The 23,919-nt window shown below is 39.6% G+C and overlaps 1 protein-coding gene across 1 annotated transcript; it reads left to right on the plus strand.

Moving 5' to 3' along the window:
- Positions 1–1,120: 1,120 nt before the first annotated feature.
- Positions 1,121–23,779, plus strand: LOC308109799 (protocadherin Fat 4; the record flags this gene model as incomplete). Its single annotated transcript, XM_080463604.1, has 26 exons — positions 1,121–1,202; positions 2,006–2,163; positions 4,622–4,708; positions 6,931–7,044; positions 7,209–7,302; positions 7,411–7,529; positions 7,691–7,864; positions 7,957–8,085; positions 8,547–8,696; positions 9,661–9,841; positions 10,484–10,617; positions 10,770–11,720; positions 11,995–12,120; positions 13,055–13,306; positions 13,933–14,031; positions 14,683–14,855; positions 15,326–15,477; positions 15,561–15,868; positions 17,246–17,356; positions 19,070–19,258; positions 19,739–19,836; positions 19,922–20,083; positions 20,838–21,023; positions 22,561–22,638; positions 22,716–22,752; positions 22,836–23,779. The coding sequence occupies 26 exons, from the start codon at positions 1,121–1,123 to the stop codon at positions 22,995–22,997; spliced, it is 4,506 nt and encodes a 1,501-aa protein (XP_080319730.1). The 3' UTR covers positions 22,998–23,779.
- Positions 23,780–23,919: the final 140 nt, after the last annotated feature.

Raw genomic sequence — 23,919 nt, forward strand, 5'->3', positions numbered from 1 at the left:
ACAATGATAAAATCTACGGAAAGATTGGCATCTTAATTTGATGGACTGTTAACATGGGGGGAGGTTCAATTGGGGCTGTCGCTAAAGGAATTAATTCTTTAATTGAGACAAAACTATTAAGAACACGAGCTGTCGGAGCATGATGGATCCAAAACAGTGAAGCTGAATAAACTCACACAGATTGCGCCAAAAATTAAAGAACTTTTTCCTGGTCATTATCTTTTACGCCTTCTACTGACTTTGCAGGGTCACTTTATTCTACTGCCTTCCTGTTTTTGCGGTTTATTGGAACCAGGAACTAGAGATATCCAATAACTGATAACTAGTATCCTGGAAAACCCACCTCTTTTTTGCTCTCAGCCAATCACAGGTGGACTCACCTTTACGTCTAACGGTTGCCATTGCAACAATGTGATATATATACAGAAGCCATTTGGCACGCATCCGCGAGGCATTTGGTCTCTAATGCACTCCAACCAGTGTGAATCCACCCTAAAACTGAAAGCCTTCCTGCTTGACAAGCTCCCACTGAAACCTCAGTGGGAGCTTGTCAAGCACTGGTTTCGTCTAACATGAAACACTTCTTTGTTAAATCTCTATGACCAAATTAGAAACACTGCCAACAACAACATGACACATCCTTTAACAAATAACAACAAACTGTTTGGCGGCTCTAACAGTCAGATCAACAACAGTATAAATGGAATTTAGGGCCGGACTTTCACATTTCAAGTCATAGTTCTTTATATAACCTATTGAATCTGTGATCCTTGTGGTTTTTGTGCTTCTGCTTGAGCAAACAATATTGATCTCATTGAGGCTGTTGGACACATTGTGAAAATGAAAAAGAAAAATCACATGAAAGTAGGAAGAGGGTCAAAATACATGGAAGCTGAGGCTGTGTCTTTATCATGGGACAAATGTTGTCCTGAACCCTCCCTTTGGATAGAGATTAATAGATTCACGGCAAAATAAAACTTGTGCAATATCGGTCAAACATTTTACAACCGGTCATAAAAACACGATTGCTCTGCAGGTGGGCGGAGTAAAGTGCAGGTGCTTCTTAGCACCTGTGATTCAGGTGATCTTCACAGTGTACAGGAGACACAACCGAGCCAATATGAACACCGATGGACTTACGTCCACTTTCCTGCTCCTGGGTGTCACCGCCTGTGTGTATGTCATTTCTGCGAGTCCAATCGGTAAGTCCAGTTCTGAAAACATGGATTTTCTTCACACTCTTTCCAGTTTTTGTTCACAATTTACCCCAGCGTTTTTGGAATGGAAATTGCAATGATGACACATAACGAATCCTGTTTTCATGATCCATATCACATTTTACTGTTTTTTTCCCCCAACTTCATACCTCAAGGTATTTAGGTTTTTGTGTGACTTTTTCAACTCCAGAGGTCCCTCTGTTGTTCATAACTAAATACTTCACAATTGTGAAAGCAGAAAGGACATACCTTAAACAATGGTCTATGCTGTAAGAGAATGTGTTTTAATGTTTTTTGGTTGTCTAATCTGACTATTTATTTTCTGGTTCTGAAGGTACTTCCACAATAAATTGTGCCAGTGTATCATCAGAAGTGACTCTTGGTCCTGTGGATGAAGGATATTCAGGTACAGTTATAATGACATTGCTTTCAAATCATTTTAATGCCAAAAAAAGATCATCTGACGCTAGCTACTTCCATTAGCCTGTACTTACGTAACATCCTTCCTATTTCACATAATTTAAGTCTCATAATGAAGAATAAATCTGTGATGCACTGGAGACCTGTCCAGGTGTACCTGCCCTTGTCCATAGTTGGCTGGGATTGGCGACAGCGCCCTGCTAACCTGAATAGTGTATAAACAGTATCGAAGATGGATGGATGGATGGATGGATGGATGGATGGATGGATGGATGGATGGATGGATGGATGGATGGATGGAGAATCAATAGGGCACATTTGTAGCAACAATCAGCAAATGTGTGAACTTCCACACATGGTGTTTGCAGGAGATGTGGAGCTGTTCGATGGCATCACATCAGGAACAAACGTGAAGCTGGTGCCCTTCTTATTCCCTACCCACCTGGAGTTCCTAGAGCTGAGCTTCACTCTCGGGGAGACTAGTGCGACAGTTCGCACCAAGAAGCCGCTGGATGCAGACACATTGGTTAGTGTTAGTTTGTCCATTGTACCAGTTGGCCCACTGGATCAGCAGTAAACATAAGTTTTTCATTTCATGCTTTATATTGTCTCGACATTTCCATTTTTAATTCCGTTACATTCAGTTTGAGGTTTTGGCTGCTTCCTGTAAGTCGTTACCTCTGAGTTAAAGTTCATTGTATCTTACAGAGAGACAGCACCTTGTATTACTCTGTCATGTGTGATGGTGTTATCAAGGTGAGTGAAATCCCAGGCTTTATACACATTATTTTAGGATTTATGCAAAGCTAAAGGTTTACAGTGATGTTTGTACCTTCACAGTATAACAATACTCGGACACTAAAGCTCATCGACCTCAATGACAACAGACCGGTATTTGAACAGAGTGCGTACAACACAACGATCTCTGAAGTAAGTCACTGGCAATTCATAAGGAAGGACTTTAAATCTTCTAAAACTCATTTTCATCATGGGTCACATCACTATTGTCATTGTACTTATAGGGCCGGCGGTGACATAAAATATAATGCTTGTAAAAATGTCTGTCTCTGCATATAACGTCATTAATTGTTTGTGTAAAGTACATTTCTCTGTTAAAATGTGAATGAGTTAAACAAATCTCTTGATTTTGAGCCACATTACTGTACATACCATATAAACAAACTACTTTGTGATTGTTGTCTGCCTTTGAATTATGGGAGGATTTAATGTTTTTCTTAGGGGCCTAATATAGTAGAAGTCACTCAGATGAAATTTTGGCATGAACATGTTTTTGCTTTTCATTTTCATTTTGAGGGTCACAATATCAACATGTAAAGTCAGTGGAATGTCACGTCACAGCAGAGTTAATGTGCATTTCAAGTTCTTGAGGACCATAAAAAATGACATGAGGTGCTGGATTGGGCTGGTGAACTTTGACTTTGACAAATGTGTTACAAATCATACACTTCTGTTGATGTGAAGGAAACGAATATTGTGTTTTGAGCCACAGCAACATATTATTGTTCAATTAATATTTTTACTTTCTAAAGGCTAAAGTGAGAACAGGTCAATTGATTTGTTTAAACTAAAACTATCCTGAGAGAACAAATGATTGAAGTTTGTGGTAGCATCGTACGATGGCTAGGCTATAGTTACATATTGCTTTTTGGAGTTAACTTTGTTAGATTAGATTACATTGAATAAACCTTTATTAGCCAGCGAGTGAGAAATTGCAGTGGCGTTGCAGCAACATAGTGGTACGGAAGAGTTTTAGGGCCACTGAAGAAAAAATAAAATTCGGAGGCTAAAAAAAAAAAAAAAAACCTTCGTGGCCTCAGAAAAAGTCGAAAATCAAAGTCGAGATTTTTTTTTTCACGGTGGAAAAAAAAGTCCGTCCATCCATATGCCAGCGCGTCTGACTGCTTCCTCAAAATGCATATCAGGCGGTTTAATGAAGTGGTGAAAATACGATTCAGGACAGAATCTCGCTCATAAACACGGTGCAGTTATCATCAGTATCAGGACTAGAAGAGACAGAAGCAGCCTGCTGCCTTGTTCCATCGCAGAAGTTCATCAAGTACGAAGGACAAAGACACGGATCCCGGGCTGCTTATTTAAATGTGTTCTTATTAATCAAGGAAATCCTGTTTAAAATCACATGTCCATAAGCAGTAAGCAACCCGATATAGTCAGATTTAAGTGATTTAATGTGAATTCACATCTACGGGCAAATGATGAGGGATGGAGAGACGTCTCTCCGTGAAAAAAAAATAAATCTCGACTTTGATTTTCGACTTTTTCTGGGGCCACGAAGGTTGTTTTTTTTTAGCCTCCGAATTTTTTCTTTTCTTCAGTGGCCCTAAAATTCTTCCGTATAGTGCACAGTCACGATAGGAGCAGCAAAAGAAAAGGGATCAAAACATAAAAAAAGAAAATATACAGTACAATACTCAGCTAGTTTAAATTTACTCAATTGTACCAAAGCAGAAAATAGGTATTGCACATGAGTATTGGAAGAGTAACACTATATATTTGCTGTAGTGGCGCGAGATAAAGATACAACACAAATTTGGGAAAATAAAATCATAGATGAGAATAGTAGTGCTACAGCAACTTGTAACTAAAGGACCATTTGTTTAACATCTGTACATTCATTTCTTCCTACTGACCTGTGTTTGCTCCAATCAATGTCAGAGCTGGCCCCAAAGTGAAAATCAAGTTGTTATTTCACTCAGCTGATCAAAAGCGACTGTCACAGTTGGAATTTGTCTCTGGTTCTATTACTCAACTGTGTGCTGTCAGGCGAACTTAAACAAGGCCTGTGGGTTTGCTCATGAAAAATGTGTTTACAATTATCCCAAAAAGAGAAAAGTAAATCTACCAGTCTAAGTTTAATGATAAATTGTTTTCCCCAAAGTTTTTTTGAATGGGCAATATATATATTTTTTTGTTTATTTGTGAACGATATTTCCTTTCTCTTTCAGACACACAGTGTGAACTCAGAGGTTCTCAAAGTGGAAGCTGTGGATAAAGACAGCAGCTCCATAAACAACCGAGTGACATATTCCATCGTAAGTTTCATTTGTGGAAAAGCTACAGTGAATGTTTCATTTCATGTCAATACGCACAAAGTTCATTTATAACAGCTTGTTATCTATGATCGACATTGACCTCGTTTTTGTTCCTTTCACTGAACAAGGAAGCAGAGAGAGGTCGAGGTGGCTCTATTTGATCAAATGCACATCACACCTGTACCGTATGAACGTAATAACCAGATAGTGTTATTATGTGGTGCTCATTAACAGTCAAAAGGACCGCTTTATTATTCAGGAGTGTCATTTCTATTAGGGGCACTTTGGGAGTGACATATTGTACTTTGGGGGCGGGGGGGGGATTATTGAGGAAGATCATGCTATGTGGAACAGATGTTTGTTATATTATGACAACGATGGTGAGAATGTTGGATGTTTGTGACTCAGCTTTCTCATATGCTGCACGAGCATCTTTAGTAGTTCACTAGTCCTTCACTCAGCTTACAAAAGCAGATGGACAAACTGTTATTTAAGAAAGTCTTCGTATCAGACCACAGATTCAACCAGGAACCCTTTGCTTTGAGGCAACAGGACTAACCTCTAAGTACACTATATCCCCTCTATAAAGCAGGATGTAGCTCAAATCTGACTGATATTCATTCAGGGTTTTTTAATGAATACTCTATTTAAACGTAAATCATTTGAAATTTGTATTGCCGCTAAAAAAAAATGTTTCATTGGAATCTATTTGTTTGTGTTTTGAAGTGGATTTTGCTACTAACACACAATGAAAGGATTTTAACATCAGTAAAACCTGTACACAGTAGAAACAGATTCTGTGATTTTACTTTTTTTTTTTTCATTTCAGTAGCTTTAATGTGTTTCAAGTAGAGATGCACCACTGCCACCTTTTTTAAGGACGAGTACGAGTACTAACCTTCAGCTATTTGCTTTTTCCGAGGACCAATATAAGTGCTTTAGTTAAATGCCATTGGGTCTAATTCATACCCCACAACGCAAATGATATGCAAAGGCCATTCTACATTGTGCAAAGGACGGTGCTATGCAAACTGTAGACTGTAGGCCGAGGGACTAAGCTTGCTGTTGATTAGTGATCAGTCATACTTTAATCATGTTTATCAAGTAGCATCACTGCGTGTGAGCCTGAAACTCTTTAGCATGTAGCATGTAGCATGTAGCACGGCTCTGAGTTACAAGATCCACTGAGCACTTAAACTAATCAGTGACATTGTTCTAACTCTGATGGTCCAAATGTCTCTGGTGATCAAGTTGCTGACCTTGTATGAAGTATCTTTCTCGTCCTCTTGGTATTTTGGCAGAACATAACTTACAGCCTGTCTTATTTGTGTCATTTTCATTCATATTAAAGAATATCTAAACCTCTGAGCTTGTGCTCTCTCGCGTACCAGCGATGTTGCTGACGGATGACATCATGTAGTATTTGCCGAGTTATATCAGGGAGCTTTTTCTGAGTATGAGTACTTTGTGCAGAATTGGACACAATATTGTCTGTAGTTGTTATAAAAGTCAATAAATACAAGTTGTGGGGAGCCAACAAAAAACAGCTGCAATCATAAAAAACACTACTGTTTTCAGATATTGTGAATTATCCTATAAGCAGAAACTCCTCCCAGCGTTTTCAACCACAATTGGGAAAACACTCCACAATAATGAATGTGATCACGCTAAATCGATCGTGTGTTATTTTGCGCCAATGTCAGATGAGATCATCGGTGCGTCCAGTTAGTAGATTGACTTTCACATGTGTGTAAAAGTATTTTGACTTTTTTTTTAATGCAGTGAATTATGAGGTCAATTCACAGCTGCATTTTCTTTAAAACAAAAACATTAACACGATCACAAACGTCTGTCATTGTTATCAGATTCTAAAACTGAATTTCTCTCTATTAAGTAATGATGGAGCTTGAAAAAATAAAATAAGATGAAGAGTAAACACTTCCACTTTGAACTTCTAGATAAAGAAAGATGATTTACAATATTTTGTAGAGAAATGTGATGACTATTGTCTTTCCTAAGGAACCAACTCCTGAAGACTTTACGTTTACCAGTGGAATATTCATTCTAAAGAAACGTTTGAACTACAACTTAATGAAAGAGTACAGCTTTATTGTGACAGCCCGGGTGAGTACACACACGCACACGACACTTTTATTTTATTTTTTTTAAATCTTAAAATAGAGCTTTCTAGTCTGTGTTTAACATGGTTGGTTTGTCTGCAGGATGTTGGTGGACTGAATGACACTGCTTCTGTGGTGATTTACGTTGAAGACTTTGATAATCTGAATCCATATTTCAGTCACAGTCTGTATCAAGCTGATTTCCAAGAAAATGAGGTGAGTCTCCCACATTAAATACCATAGCGTTCTACAAAAGGAAGAAAACCCTATATCTGACATGTTAGGAACACAAAGCTTGCAGACTGCAGGGCTGTTTAGTTTTAGTTTGGGGTTAGAATTGCTCTCAAATTTGACTACACTTTCTGTGTTTTGTATTTCAGGTTCTGCCTTTGATACTAACTCATCCAGAGGCTATAAAGGCCCAGGATGGAGACACTGGAATCAACGTGACTGTGACCTATAGCATCGCTGCTGGTACATTCCCACTTACTCTGAATAAGTTCACAGTTTGACTTGACCTTCACCTTAATCACAGGAAGAAGAAAATAATGTTAAAAATGACTGTGATCCTTGTTTGTTTAGTGTCCCCTGAGAGGTATGGAGGAAACTTTAAAATGAACTCAAACAGTGGAGTTCTGTCAGTGCAGACTGCCATCGACCGAGAGGAGATGAACGGCAACATGATCTCTGTCAGCATCAAGGTACAGTGTTCCATCCTGATATTTGAATATGGAGGCCGGCTTCCTGTCACTGGTTTATGTTGATAATTCTTCAACGCCAAGCTAATCAGATAAAACAAACATTGTTCAAAATTGTTCCTCGTTGGCTTTCTTTCATAATTTCCTGTTCTCGCTCACTGTAGGCAGCCCAAAGCGACGACAGTTCCAAGACAGCCAACGCTGTGGTGCTCGTCACAGTTGAAGATGTGAATGATAACAGTCCGGCGTTTGATCAGCCCAACTACTCTGTAACACTTCCAGAAAATTCTCCCGTTGATACCATCCTGTTCACAGCTCATGTCACTGATCCAGATCAGGCAGGTTTCTCCAATAGCTTTTACAGCTCACGTGTCTCAAATCTTTTATGCTCTTGGATTAACTGCTCACCTTCCTTGATGCTTTCTTGCAGGAAGGGTTTGTGGGAACTTTGCACATCCTTCCAGAATCAGCACCTTTCCATGTCACTCCTGATGGTGCAGTGAAAGTGAAAAACTCCACCGCTCTGGACAGAGAGACCATAGAAAGACTCACATTTCAGGTAAAACTACACATTAGATTAAACAGAGGTTGAAACAAAATTAAAGAAAGATTATATTGATTTATATCCTCAAAAAAATATTGGGAATTTCCTAAAAGCACTCAACAACGTTTGGTTTTTAAAGAAATGTGTCGAGGATCATTTGAAGCAGCAGTAGGACCAACATCTCAATGCATTTGAGTTTTAATCAGAACATGTGTGTGTTTTTATAATGAACGTGACTTAAAAGTTGTTTTTGAGGTGAGGAATTCGTATTGGAGCAGTTGATAGTAAATCCTAGGGTTAGGGTTATTATATGGTCTTCAAGGGTACTTGAATGTACCACTTGAGCTGAATGAATAATATGTGATCATCAAAACTGATTGCATTTACTTAAAAAGCCTCTAGTTTATAACTGAAGGACACACAGTGATATTTCAAGAAATACTTAGGCCTAACGTGGTACTTTGTTGAATTTGAAGATCGAAGCAAGAGACCCTCCAAACGCTGCTACAACAGTGCAGGTTAACGTGACTCTCCAGGATGAAAACGACAACAGTCCCACATTCACCAGCAACCGCTTTGAGGCAAAAGTGTTTGCAAATCAGACAGAGGGAATGCTGGTGGTCCAGGTTAGTAGCTAATCTTTACTGTTAAATATGCATGCAAATTGATGCTATAATTCGTTGTTGCTTTTTCACTCCATTTGATTCTCATTTGTAAAGTTTTTTACGGGGGTGGAAAGTAGATTTGCTCAACGCTGCATTGCCTTTTTTTAACTGTTCATTCTCCGTCAATCTGATGTGAACTATGTACATTAAAAAATACATAAAACAACCTTAATCAAAACAAAAGCAACACAGTTGAATTGGCTATATCATGTCAATAAATGTAGATTTGAATCTTATTTTGACAATAACATCACCCTGTGACCCGTGGTCTGCACAATGTCCCAGTTTGATCCTCGCCTTTTGTTATGCCATAAGTTATTGTTTTGTTTTTTTTACCATGTTACATATATTTAAATCCCATGTTGTCAAAAACACAGTTTATTCCTAAAGAAATAGATTTACGTATATGAGCCGTGGTATCTTGTTTATAAATCACTTTGTCATTCTAAGATGGCACAACAGCTCATTTTCTTCACACTTCTATTTCAAAACTGTCTAAACAATTTTTGACAACTCAATGGCGCTGATCAAAAAAATAAACTACTAGCCAACAGACATAAATGTGTTCAAGGTTTTTCAAGGTGTTTCTCAGGATTGATTTCTCTTTCTCTATATGCGATATTTAATATTTGGTGGAAACACATCCTGGCTTCACTGCTATGCATCTATATTTCTATTTTTAAATTGATCTGAAGTGAGCTAAATCAATCAGTTGTTCACTAAGCTCTTTTTTATCTTTAACCTTTATTCTGTGTTTTATTATTACTGCAGGGCAGAGGCCAAACTTCACCTCTTCGCACATATTCAATACTGGATAGTCAAACTTTAAGATCGCAACCCCCTGATCCTCTACCGCTACCCACTGACTACAACCATTGTCTGGATTACTGTCAAGACTGTGATTTGTATTTCGTGTAATTCAAAGGTTCAGGCAGACGACCCAGATGAGGGTGTGAATGGACAGGTCAAATACTCCATTGACTTCGGGAATGACAATGGATATTTCTCAATCGATGAGATCACTGGACAGATCTCTCTAGCTAAAACTATAACTCTACTGCAGAATAGGATTTTGGAGTTCCCTCTCTATGTGTCAGCCAGAGATGGTAAATATAAATAACCTTTTCTTTTTCTGCATTGCTGATCACTTGAAAGTCAGCACAAGATCAGAACTTCTCTAAGCTGCTGTGATTGTGATCTGGTATGTAGATTTAACAGAATGCCTTGATCATCAGCTTGATCATCAGCTTCAAAAAACTGTCAACAATTCAAAAATCTAAATCTGATCAAAATCTAAATATGATCGCTGAAGAATATTTACAGTGGAGTGTACTGAACTGAAAAGAAAGAAAAACCGTTTCAGTCTCAGATCGATTGGGTTGGATTAACTGCTGTAATATCAGTAACATTTTAATTTAAAAATCAGTATGTATTTTGGTGTTTTCACCGAAATACATATAAATGAATGTGACAAGATCTTGAAGAAAGATCAGGGATCCTGCCAAGGAGGCTGCTATAATGGCAACCTTTTTGTGAGATTATATAACAAATATGAAGAGATATTGAGTGGAGTGGTCATATTGGTCTGAATATGGACTGTTGGTTCATTGAAACACACTTGGAACCGTGTAGAATCTCCAAAACAACACCACAAAATGATGGTGACTGCAGCTGCTTTGTTGGATTCAAGTTAGTCAGCTCCTCCACGAATATATCGGTCATGATATCTGTGTCCACCTCTCTTCTAGGGGGCATCAAATCCCTCTTCTCCTCAGCACTGGTGATGATTCTCGCTCCTGGTAACTCAAAACCTCAGTTTTTGCAAAAGGTTTACCGAGGCACTGTTAAAGAGGAGCAAGATCCAGGAGTTGTGATCCTGAAGGTTCTTTTTTTATTATTATTAATATTTATTTATATAAACTGAGAAGGATTTCATTAATTTAACATTTCTGTCAATCTGACATCAAATGTCTTTGTGTCTTGGTACTCAGTGGAGTATTTAGTGATTTACTGTGATATTCTTTATGATTTCAGGTTGATTTCCTTGCAATTGCTAGTGAAACTCCAGTGAGACTGCAAATCGTGACACATACGGATAAGTTTAACATCAACTCCACCGGTGAATTCACCACTGCGATTAAGCTTGACTATGACAACGGCCCACACAGCTACTCTGTGGAAATCACAATCACTGACGGCATCAACAGCGACAGCGCCACAGTGGAGGTTCAGGTCACAGACATTAATGACAACAGTCCTGTTTTTGCTCCTGATTCTGTCACAAAAGCTGTCCCTGAGGACGCAGATGTAGGTTCTAGTGTTATTGTGGTTACAGCGACAGACAAAGACAGCAGCATCAACCAGGAGATCAGATACTCTCTGAGAGGAGGCGAGGGCAGGTTTTCTGTTCATCCTGTGTCTGGGACGGTCAGTGTGGCTGTTGGGCTTGACAGAGAGACACAGTCTGAGTACAACCTCCTGGTGGTGGCTGAAGATCAGGGTCGTCCAGCGAGATCGGCCACCGCCACCCTGCTGATCCAAGTATCTGACGTCAACGATAATGCACCAACGTTCTCAGAAGTCGAGTATCAGCTGGAAGTATTAGAAACAAAAGCAGTTGGGGAAACCTTGCTCACCTTATCAGCTCTCGATCCAGACGAAGGTGTCAATGGAAGAGTTACTTATAGTATTCTCCAACAAAGCCCGTCATCTGGCCTTGTGGCATTTGAACTGAACTCTACCAGTGGGGCCCTGCAGCTGACCCAGCCTCTGGACTACAGCAAGGTGAAGGTCTACTCTCTAACGGTTCAAGCCTCTGATGGGGGGACTCCTACTCTGGTGGGAAACAGCTCTGTGGTCGTGAAGGTAAAGGACGTGAACAACAACAAACCTGAGTTCAGTCAGGAAAACTACAATGAAGCCGTCTCTGAGAACCTGGCCAGCGGTGCGTCCATTTTGACTCTGGAAGTCACAGACAAGGATGAGGTGAGCTAAAGCGACTCAGCATATTGTTCAAAGCTATTTTAACAAAATTCATTTACTTTTTTTTTCTTCTACAAATATTTTAATATTTTGAATGTTTTTTTTCCTGTGGGTGTTACTTTCTATTTATTTAGGGTCTTCCATGGCTCAGTGTACCTACAGCAATTTGATGTTTTCAGCATAGTTAAGACATAGTTGATGATTTAATTGTTTAATATTGAAAATTTAATATAATATGAAAATAGAAATATTTACAATAATGTGTCTTGTTTTTCAGGGGGGATTTTCAAATGGCTTCTTCCTCCACACCAGCGACACTTTTGACATTTCCAAACAGGGGCTTGTGTCTCTGAGGAATAATGTCACTTTAGACAGAGAGAAAACAGATCGCTATATTTTTGAGGTACGAGCATGATTGTGTCCGATTTGCTTCCATTAGATCTATTCAGACTGCTTTTTACTTACCATATGTTCGGGACTATAAGTCACACCCGAGGATCAGTTGTATGTGCCTAAAATGCACCATCAATGGGGAAAAAACATATTTAAGTTGTACTGGTGAATAAGACACATTTATTTTCCATGTCAAGATATGTCTGCACTGTTAATAATCCTGGTCAAGCAGCTGCTGTTTAAAAACACATATGTAAATGTGTTCAGCTCTGGCTGTCGTGCTTTTAGCGCACGATTACCCTTCTTTTCTTGCATCATCACAGTAACTGTTTCTCTGCTTTTCTCCAGTCCCTCACAAAATTCTCACACTCTCCCAACTCTTTATGATACTCTGTCACTGTTTTGTGCAGTACATTTCATTGCTTCATATTTTTACTTTGGTGGTCCCAGATGAAATGTGCTGGTATATTTTGATATACAAGTTACTTCTTGATTTAAGTCGCATGACAGGCCAACAACAAGTGTGACTTAGAATATGGAGAATACAGTTTTTCAGCATTTAGTTTTCCATAATACTGTTGGTTTTAACTTTTCCTAAACACATCCTTAAACTATTTGAAATTGTTAGTTTGTATGCAAGGTCTGCAATGTACATCAAGCTAAAGTCCACCAGTTGCTCCTTTCTATTTTCTTTTGTTTAACAAGTCCAAATCAGTTCCAAATTATACTTAAAACACAAAAAATATCCATGTTCTTTTTTTTTTTTATATATATATATAATTCTTTACATACGATCAAGCCAAGTTACTTCATGCAGCCAGAGATTTTTACCTCATGCACTGAGCGCTTGTAATTTGACACCAACTTCGTTGCGACTGCTTTTTGAAACTCTTAGGAGTTTTTGTTTCTCTCACTTCACTTCATATGTTTGCTTCCATCTGTAGGTTGTAGCTGTGGATCAACCGGATGCTGGTCTCAGCTCCACGGCTCAGCTCAACATCACCATCCTGGACTACAATGACAATGCACCACAGTTCCCCAACATCCCTGACCCCCTGCAGATACCCGAGGGCAGCTACTCAGAGGAGACCCCAGGAGAGGTTTTCACTATCGTAGCCACAGACGCCGACATTGGCTCCAACGGAGAGGTCACGCTGTCCCTCTCGTCTCCACACCCACTTTTCAGATTCAGAGAGGTGACTGAATGTGTGAATGTTTTCAGCCTCTGCAGGAGCTGTTTTCTTTAGTGACTGTGATTTCACTGTGCTTTTTATAGTTGGTCATTTCAATTGAAACCACACAGTTAATGACGAAAACAGCCTTTTTGTAGCACTTTAAGTCATAATTGTAACACTCAGTCATTTTGTTGAGACATTTCCTTTAAAATGCTTATTTAACATAGAAAATGCTCTTGTATCCTACGCTGGCTGATCAACACTAATGAGTCTATATGCAAAGGCTATGACACAGTTATGGGACATTTTCTCATTTTGCTTTAAGCAACAACATTTCTTCATACAAATGAAATTCATGCAACCTTGAAGTGAGACCCCCTCATTTCAATAAGAGTTGATGTATTAGTCAGACCACATCGGATACGCATGAAGACAAAAGACAGTTTTCAAACTGAGAAGCAGCACAAAGTATCCTGATAACCACACGACAAGAATGTGTGACCAGAGATAGATTATTTTAAATTATGTAGAGAAAACCCTTCTCCGGACAGACAGAGAAACTATAACTTCCTACATAATGGAACTTCTTAATACATGCAGTACATTTATGTCTATGGGACTTCCAGAGTATACATCTTGTATTGCAGGATGGGATGCTGCTGGCTGTTGGCTCTCTGGATCGCGAGATGAGGGAAACCTATGAGCTGCTTGTTAAAGCTACAGACAAAGGCAGCCCACAGCTAGAGGTAAGACCATGCGGCTTACAAGAAACACTTCAAAAAAATCTATGTTGATCGTGAAAATTATTAAATAACACAATATGGGGTTTTGTTTTGTTTGTTTATTTCATATGGGTGGCATATTATATCACCATTTTAAGTGTAAAAGGGGTTTTCTTTAAAAGAAATTTAAAAAACAGCAAACAAAAAACATGTTGCTAGATATGTTGTATTTTTGTAAAAATATAAGAAATGTCACATGATACTTTGTAATATATTATATTGTAAAACTGAACCTATATATATATATATATATATATATATATATATATATATATATATATATCTGATGGTGAAATTATTCGCTCTACTTACAAATATATATAAATATAAATATCAAATATATTTAATTTTTATTTTACCTTTATTTTACCAGAAAAAAACCTTGCTGAGTTTTTAAAAAAAAATTCAAGAGTATCCTGGCCAAGACAAGCAGCAGTACATATGACTGGCGAGCACCACCTGATGAACTTGGCAATGTACATATTACTCTTGTGTAGCTAATCATGCTTTATACGAGGCTAAACAAACAAGACAATTAAAAGATATCATTAAACTGATCCTCAATAATAACTTATTTATCCCCATTCCTCATAAAAACTGCACTTTGCTCACCAGAATATCACAACAATCAGAGTGAGCCTGATGGATGTCAACGACAACAGACCCGAGTTTACTTCCCGCAGCTACGTCAGCAGCTTCTTGATCAAGGACGCAGAGAAAGGGATGCTGCTGCTGACGCTGTCTGCCACAGACCCAGACGAGGGCAACAACTCGCTCATCGCCTACAGGTCAGCTCAGGACATCAGTAGCAGCTGATTACCACACCAGAGTTATTCATCCATCCATCCATCCAGTTGGTGACAGAATTTGCTGGAAACCTCACATAAAACATGTCCAAAACAGGCTATCTAGAAGCAGCTCAGTCCTGTCCAAAGCCAAAGACATGTTAGACCAGAAATCACTTTACATACTTTGTAATTCAGTGGTTTTGCCTTATCTAACGTACTGTCGGGAGGAATGGGGAAATACATATCCAAGTTCATTACAATGACTGGTAACGCTGAAAAAAATGAGCCGTAAGAATTTTCCACAATGTTGGGTTTTCTTTATCACATCGGTCCATTATTTTTTACAATACAAACTATAAAAGTCAATGACCTTGTGGAGTTCAAAACTATTCACATAATGTATGAAGCAAAAGATAACTTGTTGCCGGGTTGAGAAAATAAGAGTGAAAGTGTTTTTTTCTCTGTCGTAGTTTCTCTGCAGGGAGCTCTCCATATTTGGCCTTAGACAGTGAGACCGGTGCGGTAACTTTGACTTCTGACCTTTCCGATCTAACGAAGGACACCACGCTGCAGCTGACCGCAATGGCTACAGACCACGGGAAGCCTCCCCTGAACTCCACAGGTCAGTTCGATCGCTCCAACACCAACAGGGTGAAACAGAAACTCCTCCATGTAGTGATCATGTGTTCCTTTAATGTCTCAAAGTTCCTGTCGTGGTGAATCTGAGGCTGGCCAGTTTGGTGGAGAACGTGGCCTTCTTGAACTCATCGTACAACTTCAGGAAGCGTGAGAACCAGGCGGCGGTGTCGGTGGTGGGGACGGTTCAGGCCTCATCAGGAAGCGACCTTTACAACGTCATCTACACAATGAAAACACACACGGACATGTTCTCTGTCGAAGCCAACGGAGACATTGTGACCAAAGCAATGCTGGACAAAGAACAGCAGGAGTGGTACTTCCTGGATGTTGAGGCTGTGGATACTCGGAGACCGCCGACGTCGGCAGTCACACTGGTAAAGTTTGTGAAAAACCATTTGCTGCCTGGTCTGACTGAGTCATTTTTGATACAAACAGGCTATAGTTCAGGTTAGCACAGTGGTGTCGTGGTTCGCTTCACAGCGAGAATATCTATTATATAATATAATATAACTGCAAGCTAACGAGACCTTTCTGTGTTTGGTTTACAAGTTAGTAAGCCCAGAATATACTCTCCGTGTCCACGTGTCCGCAGAGTCCCCCTCATGGACTGTGCGCTCCGACTGCGCATGTGCCATTCTGGCGCCATTTACGCACATACTGTGCATGGTCAGAGCACACATACACAGAACTAGAAGAATGGATGCCACCTTTGAGGAGCGTCTGTGTGAAGAGGTCCGCCCCTATCCCCATCTTTTCAGTCCTAATCTAAAAGACTATGAAGATAGCCAGATGGTCCCTGGTCCTATTCTCCTTTAGAGGCCGCACATTGTATCTTCTGTTTGCCTCTAACTGCCTCCAAAGACAAAATCAACAAACACAGCTCTATTTCTTTTCACTTTCGGGAGGTCGCCATTTTCATTTCAAATGCACATGCATGCAGCGTCCATGCCAACGGGACTGTGTGAACCAATTGCGCATGTGTGAAACGTGTGTGGAAGTGCAGTATGGTTGCAATCGTGTCCGCATCCGCGGTCCATGCACAAGTTTGAGCGGTCTGCGGACGTACAATATGCCAAGTAATTTCTAGCGTTAGGGCACATTCTCCCCAGAGTGTAAAAGGCATGCTTGTTTGGTTAACTGGGCAACAGTCGAGCTTGATCTGCAGTATCATCTTCATAAAACAGCCTCGGCTGCGCTCCATGTTATAACATGATGATACGATTCAAGGTTAGATCAGACTTTTCCAAAGGACCATCGTCAACCCAGAAACATTGCAAAGCTGTAACCTTTTCAAACAGAGCCTAGTTTTCTTTTTTATATTTGCTCAAAACTGTTAAACCCTTATATTGTCATCATTTGTGAAGTGTCTTTTGTTTTGTAGTTTGTGTTTGGCATCAGTTGACAAAGCAGTGGCGTGTTTTATCATTTTTTAGCTGGGTTTGTGATCGGAAAATGTTTTTTTCAGTGGTAAGCTCTTACGAGACCAAACAGCTGTCCCACTCTCAAGTGAAGAATCAAATGTGCAATAATACTGCTACTACTACTACTGCAAACTATTTTGGATATGACCTTACTATTTTCAGATTGGTTTTGATATGGCAGAAGCTTTACAGTCTTGTTTAGAGTCTGATACAAAATGACTGAATAAAACCTTTGGCAGAAAGAACCAGATCATTTAAATTTTTATTTTCCTGGGACGGTTCAGTTCCTGGTCTGTTCTGAGTTTTGTCTGCTGTCTTATTCTCTTTCAGGTGAGGATTCAGGTGGAGAATGTGAACGAGTCTCCAGAGTTTCCTGATGAGATCTACAAAGCCTCCATGTTCAGCATCGCCCCATATAAAACCCCCGTCATCCACATCAAGGTAATAACACCCAGCTTTTATCAGTTTCCTCTGGTTGGGATATACAGTGTTTATCTCCTCGGTGAGCACGGTTACTGTAGCAACAGGGAGAGATATCTGTGAACTTCGATCGGTCAAGCCCATTCATGATGGCGGGTTAATGAGTCAGTGAGCAGCAGTAAAACACATCACAGCGTCTGAGGGAAGTGAATTATTTCAAGCATTAAACATCTTTCAGAACATCAATATTAAAAATCACTCCATGGTAATTTCATTAGTATTATGTTGACCAACGTTGTATGAAGAATGAGCTTTTAAAATCATAAACTTTACTGAGCTCAATCATACCCTGTCCCAGTGTTGGCTGGAATCAGGGTGGACCAGTTCAATGAAGGTGTTTGAATTGAAAACTTGAGGGAAACAAATATCATAATAAAAAAAAAAACACAGACTTTTGTTGGATCCATCTTCTTTCCCGTTCAGTCCACACACTCTTGAACAAGAGAAAGAAGGGGAAGATGTACAGCAAAGTTTAGCCTCTGCATTTAACCAACCCACCAGGAGCTGATGGCAGTCAAGTGACAGCTGTGGGATTCCAACCTGCAACCCTCCAGTCATAAGCTCTAACTTCTCGGCCACCACTGCCTGTCCAACAGAAAGACAAAGAGAAATCACAAACCTGACACACCCAGGGTGTGTCACCCGTCCTGTTGTTGACCAGGAGGCAACAGTTCCACTACTTTTCCCTTTTCCTAACATCATACGGGTTCAAGATAAGTTCATGTGGCGCACTTTTCCATGAATAGGAAACTAGTCACAGGATTTTAGCACATTTGGAAACCTTTAACATATACAAGCGTCTGTTTAATTCATTACAAAAGCTTCAGTTTTACTTGCTATTTAAATGAGAATTTGTGGTTTCCAAATCCAAGCTTCTCCTCTCGTAGTAGTAGACTTTTAGTTTCTCACTGTGACATTGTGGCATGGCTGTACAGGCTACTTTGATGGGTAAAAGACTCAAAAAGATAGTCTGGGGAGAAAAACAGTCCACCTGTAGTCGTGGATATTAAGATTGAGTTTCCAACATGCATTTGGCTGGTTGGCAGGTGTTAATATTGACTCTTGGCTGGTAATATGGAGAGCAAAGAATACTAGACATCTCTGTCTCCCTCAACTTCTCTGCTGCAAAGACCCAAAGTCGCCCTCAGACCAACAAGCTCCCAAATTATTGTTTAAATCCTCCACCTGTGACATTTCCTCCACTAACTTTCACTGTGGCTGAACCAAAAGCAGAACGCCATCCGTATAAAGCAGCTTCCCCATGTACTCCGACATCAGCTCAGCCGTGCCTTTTGTTCTTTTTTGAAATAGGACTGTGTAGCACTAATTCCATTTCTGTAATCTATCACTATATGGGCTTGATCAAAGTCTGCTTTGGTACCGGTGGAGCAGTTTATCTTTGGCAGAGATAACGTGACAGATGAGGGCGTGAAGTTTTTACCCGTTAGGTAATATCAACATTTCTTCTAAATATAAATCAGGACATCTAACTACCACTGGTTGTTGGTTTTATAGTTCTACATCTATTACATCGGCATCCTTCTCCTGTTCTTGTGGTGCTGGCTGTCTGACTCCTTTTAGTCATGTCTAATTACAAAATAATCTCTTCAATTAGAGTTCAGCGACATTCTTGTCCAGAAAATGTGTTTCTAACCCTGATGTGTCCTCCTCTAGGCTTCAGACCCTGACGTAGGAGATACTGAAAATCTGATCTACAGCGTGTTAGGGGACACTTCTCACTTTGACGTGGAGCCCACCTCGGGTCTGCTGTACGTGGTCTCAGCAGCAGGTCTCGATGCAGAGGTGGAGGTGGAGGTGAAGGCCACAGATCCTCAAGGACTGTATGCTACAACACGGGTGAAAGTGAGTGTCAAAGCAGGTATACAACAGCTTATATGTTCTGGATCACAAACGGGCCAAACATTTGAAGGAAACAAAAAAAAGTTCATGAGCCACATAGTCATGTTTTATTTTGTAAATATTGATCATTTTGAATGAGAAATATCTGAGCCTATCATCAAAAGTAAGACGTTCCCTTTTTATTAAGAAAACTATGATTTTGCATTGGTAGCTCTTCATTCAGTTCATATGGAATGACCCAGGTAACCGTAGATGTCCATTATGCTGATATAAGTAAGACACATGCATTTGTGAAACACCTTATTAAATTTACTCATGTTTGATTTACAATTCATGAACATTTGAATATTGATTTGTTTATTTCATTTGGGAGCAGTAGATATTCTTACATTTTGATTTGTACTTCACATGAAAAATAAACTGAATCGGAATTAAAGTATTGGTTTTTTTTAAAATCCTAAAATCCCTCTCTTTTGCTCCCAGGTGGCAGTTGAGGAAAGTGGGAGCAGCAGTGACGTAGTGACAATCACTCTGAATCAGCTTGCTAATACTGTAGAGAAAAAACGTTCAGAGCTGGAAAGGTAAAGCATTACTTTTAATAATACAATTGTTTCCGATTAATCTCCCTTATTGCCGATCTGATGATGTTTTTTTCCCATTCTTCAGGTCTTTAGGAGAAGCACTTGAATGGACTGTGAACATCGTTCAGGTATCTGGTGCGATGGACAGAAACTCTGTGTCCCGAACAACAAAAGACACAGTGAAGGCTGTGGTCCGTTTCTTTGCTGTGGATGATGACGAGGTCGTTCCTGCTGGAGAAGTCACAAAGTAAGATTCGCTCTTTAGTTGTTTCTGTCTGGTCTACAGTCAATGATAACCATTGATCATTTCATCACCAATTTCCATGACCTGAAGTCGGTTTAAAGCGGTGTGCTGAGACTGTCGCATCAGAAGACATGGATAATCAGGTTTAGAGGCAAATGTTCAATTAACAAAAGGGAAGTAACTTCATTTCAAAATTCTGAGGAACTTTAGAGAGATCGCAGTCATTGCAGTGTCAACATTAGCGATGTACTTGTTGCAAAACACAGTTTCCAGCTAAACATGTGTGACCAATCAGATGGAGCCCTGATGCGTTTGATTGATGCAACATATCTAACTCATTGTGTTTGCACTGGGGTTTTTTTTCCATCTTGTTGCACATTTGACCTTGTTTACTGTTGCACTGTGGTGCATCAATCTCATCAAAACACACTTTTTGTATTGTGTTAACTATACCTGGCAGTAAACCCGTTCCTGATTCTGATTCTGATTCTGATGACAAAAGGCCAGAAATTATAAACACAAAAATGAGCAAACTGCTTCACTTCTGGGATGTTGCCGCTGGCAACTGCAGACCAAAGTATGATCCTACAAAAAAAACCAAAAAAAACATGATGCTGTTGCATCTAGTTGAAATTGGTGCAAGAAGATAGAGAACATATTCTATTAATGATCTGGTTTAATATCGCCACACAGACTCAGCAGACTGAACACAAGTGCTGAATTTCATGGCCTTCGACTTTTTGTGTGTGATCGTCAGGAAACTGCAGGAACGGTCGGCTGTCGTGAAGAAAAAGCTGGCTGAGCTGTTTGAGGAGGACACTTATTTCGAAGTTGAGACGGAGCCTCAAATCCCCGCCTCCAACCAGGACGCAGTCATTGCACTTGGTGTCTTGTTGGCTCTGAGCATCCTGGGATTGATTGTTACTGCTGTCTTGATCGTTCGGTGAGGACGTGTCCTTTAAACTGCTTATGTGACGGTGTCTGGGTGGAGGCCGACTATGAAACACTTACTTACTGTACATCCTTAAAATATCTATTGTGACTTGATTGATCCACTTCCAAAAAGAAGTCTTTAATCCAGCATTGACATTTTACAAATTGTCAAATGATTGGTCATATTCTTTGCAGTAGCACAAGTATAAACATATTTAATATATACTATGCAATAGTACCCTCTTCAACATTCGCATACAGAATTGCAAACTCCCAGTAAACTATTTGGTGAGAAATCTTATGTTGTAGGATAAGAATCTACTGAACCAGTTTAAAAAAATTGCAATTTCCTTATCAAGTCTGTTTGTAGAACGACCAACTATAAGATGAGGGGAAGAGAAAGTGCAAAAAGACACTGACACAGTTTAATACTGCTACTCTCTAGTGGACAAAAATGCTTTAATAACAAAAATATTCAATAATACTCCTAATGTTTCAGTGGCATTGCCTCACATTGAAGGGATTCAAGTCTGGGTTGGACTTGTGGAGTTTCCATGTTTTCCTTGTGTGTTTCTCTGAGTTGACTGAATGTGAGTGTGTGTGATGCCTTTCTTTCTGACTAGTCTTGATGATCTCTCATATGACCGTAGACTTTTTTATTATCATGGGAGGCTGTGGATCAGAGGGGGTCGTCTTCCAATAGGAAGGTTGATGGATTGATGCCCCATTCGTTCTGGTGCAAAACAATATGGATGTATTAAAGCTACTTTTTTTAAAGGACGAGTAAAAGTACGAGTACCAACAGAATACTGATTCGACTTAAATACTAGTAATTAGATTAATTACTTAGTTTTAATTAATTAATATTAGTACTTAAATTAAATGCCAGTGAGCTTAATTCATACTCCATACACAAACGATGCGCAAAGACGTCTTTAAGTGTTCATACGGTTTTTTAGCGTCATTTATCAACTAGATTTGGCTGTCAAAAATAAATCCAGTTTATGTCCTGTTGAAACATTTATTGTCAACTAGTTCTGGCCGTCTGTAGACATCCAGATTCGGGCCAGGCCAAACAGCTTTTTCTTAATGTCACCTAGCAACTACATCTGGCTGTCACGTGGACGTCTAGATTACAACCTGGAAGGACGAACGTGACATCCTCTTGTCTTGGACGTCTTCTACAGGCGTTGATAAGTTGCTCAGTAAGGAAAGTTTGTGCTGAAATGTAAAAAAAAAAGAAGAAAAAAAAAAAGTTAAATAAAATAATTGGAACAACAAATATCCCTGTAAAAACACATGTAGTTTATTTATTACCTGTTCCAGCAGTTCAAAAACATGACTTTGAGATTAATTGGTGATTCTAGAATTGCCCGTGTGTGTGTGTGTGTGTGTGTGTGTGTGTGTGTGTGTGTGTGTGTGTGTGTGTGTGTGTGTGTGTGTGTGTGTGTGTGTGTGTGTGTGTGTGTGTGTGTGTGATACACTGGTGCTGCTGCAGTGTGACTCCAGTGAGGAGAAACTCTCTAATCACCTGTTCCTGCTGTCAGGTTCAAGAGGAGGGAGAACCACAAGAGAGACTCTCTGGAAAAACACTTTGACGATGACGCTCGTGTTGAAGGTTACAGGTAAGTCACCTGAAAAGTGCATCACAATTTTTCACCAGCAGCTTGTTTTTAAACTGTATTTACATTTTACGTTTCAGCAACAAGAGTCTGAGGCTGTCCAGAACTCCTGAACAGGTGAAAGAAATGACCTCGAAGTCAAACAGCTGAAAGGAAATGCGGTGGTGGAAACGGGTGCTGATGGAGGATTTGTTTTGCAGGAACAAACACGACCAGAGGAGAGGAGAGCTGAGGACGGGCAGCAGGAGACGGACAGAAACAAGTCTCAGTGGGGCGGCCGGAGAGATGAGGACGGGACAGACCACAACGCTGTGAGATTTTCAAAGGACAGAAGCAGTGATGAAAGCAGCTCTTCCCTCTGATGTGAAGCACAAACCTCCAGCACAGCAGCTGCACCGCCTGAATCCCACCTTTATACTGTCATAATTCTCTTTACCAAATGATCTACATGACATTTCTAATATTCACTCCCAATTAAGGAGATCAGGAATGTGTTGCAATCAAGCATTTTTCATATTTATATATTTCATAGTCCATTTTAAACATTTTAATGGGAGAATTTATGCTTGTTGTAATGTTTTTAAAATATTTGTGTGAAATAATAAAGTCACAAAAGAAACCCCCACTTTATTATCTTTTCCTGATTCTTGAAGCAGCTGGTCTGTCTGCTAGAATTCATTTTTTGACACCAGCCTCATTTTTGCAGTGGATGCGACAATGCCTCGAAAGTTCTTTATACTGATTTGATTAAATTCATATTCAATGTCATTTTATTCTTTCCTTCTGACTGTTTGTTGGTCTCCATCAAATAAAAGCAAAGATACAGTGGCAAGAAAAAGTCTCTGAACCTTTGGGAATTTCAAAGCTTTCTGCATTAATTCACCCGCTGACTCGCTGTTGAACAACAACTTGTTGAGTTCCACAATAAAGGACCAGGATTTGCTCGCATACAGACGTCTCAATCTGCTAACCACACAGATCTCCCTGCCACCTGATTCCTCCTCTTCTGTGTCTGACAGAGACTTGGAGTTATATTGTGTTGTTTAAGTGTTGCCTTTGGGTTTTCTAACCAGTGTATGTGTCTACTTAAGACGTATGTGTAATACTCCTTTGCTGTCTATAAAATAATTTCTGTTACTCTTCCAAAATTCCTACTTTTGTAATCAAATTGCTATGAATTCTGAGTCATACAGTGTACAGTACTTACAATTACAGAACACACATGTGTGTTCATAACTATCACGAAGTGGGCAAATTATGTGAAAATAGATGCTTTCATGAGCG

The sequence above is a fragment of the Lipophrys pholis genome (assembly GCF_963383615.2).
Source record: "Lipophrys pholis genome assembly, chromosome: 5".
NCBI lineage: Eukaryota > Metazoa > Chordata > Actinopteri > Blenniiformes > Blenniidae > Lipophrys > Lipophrys pholis.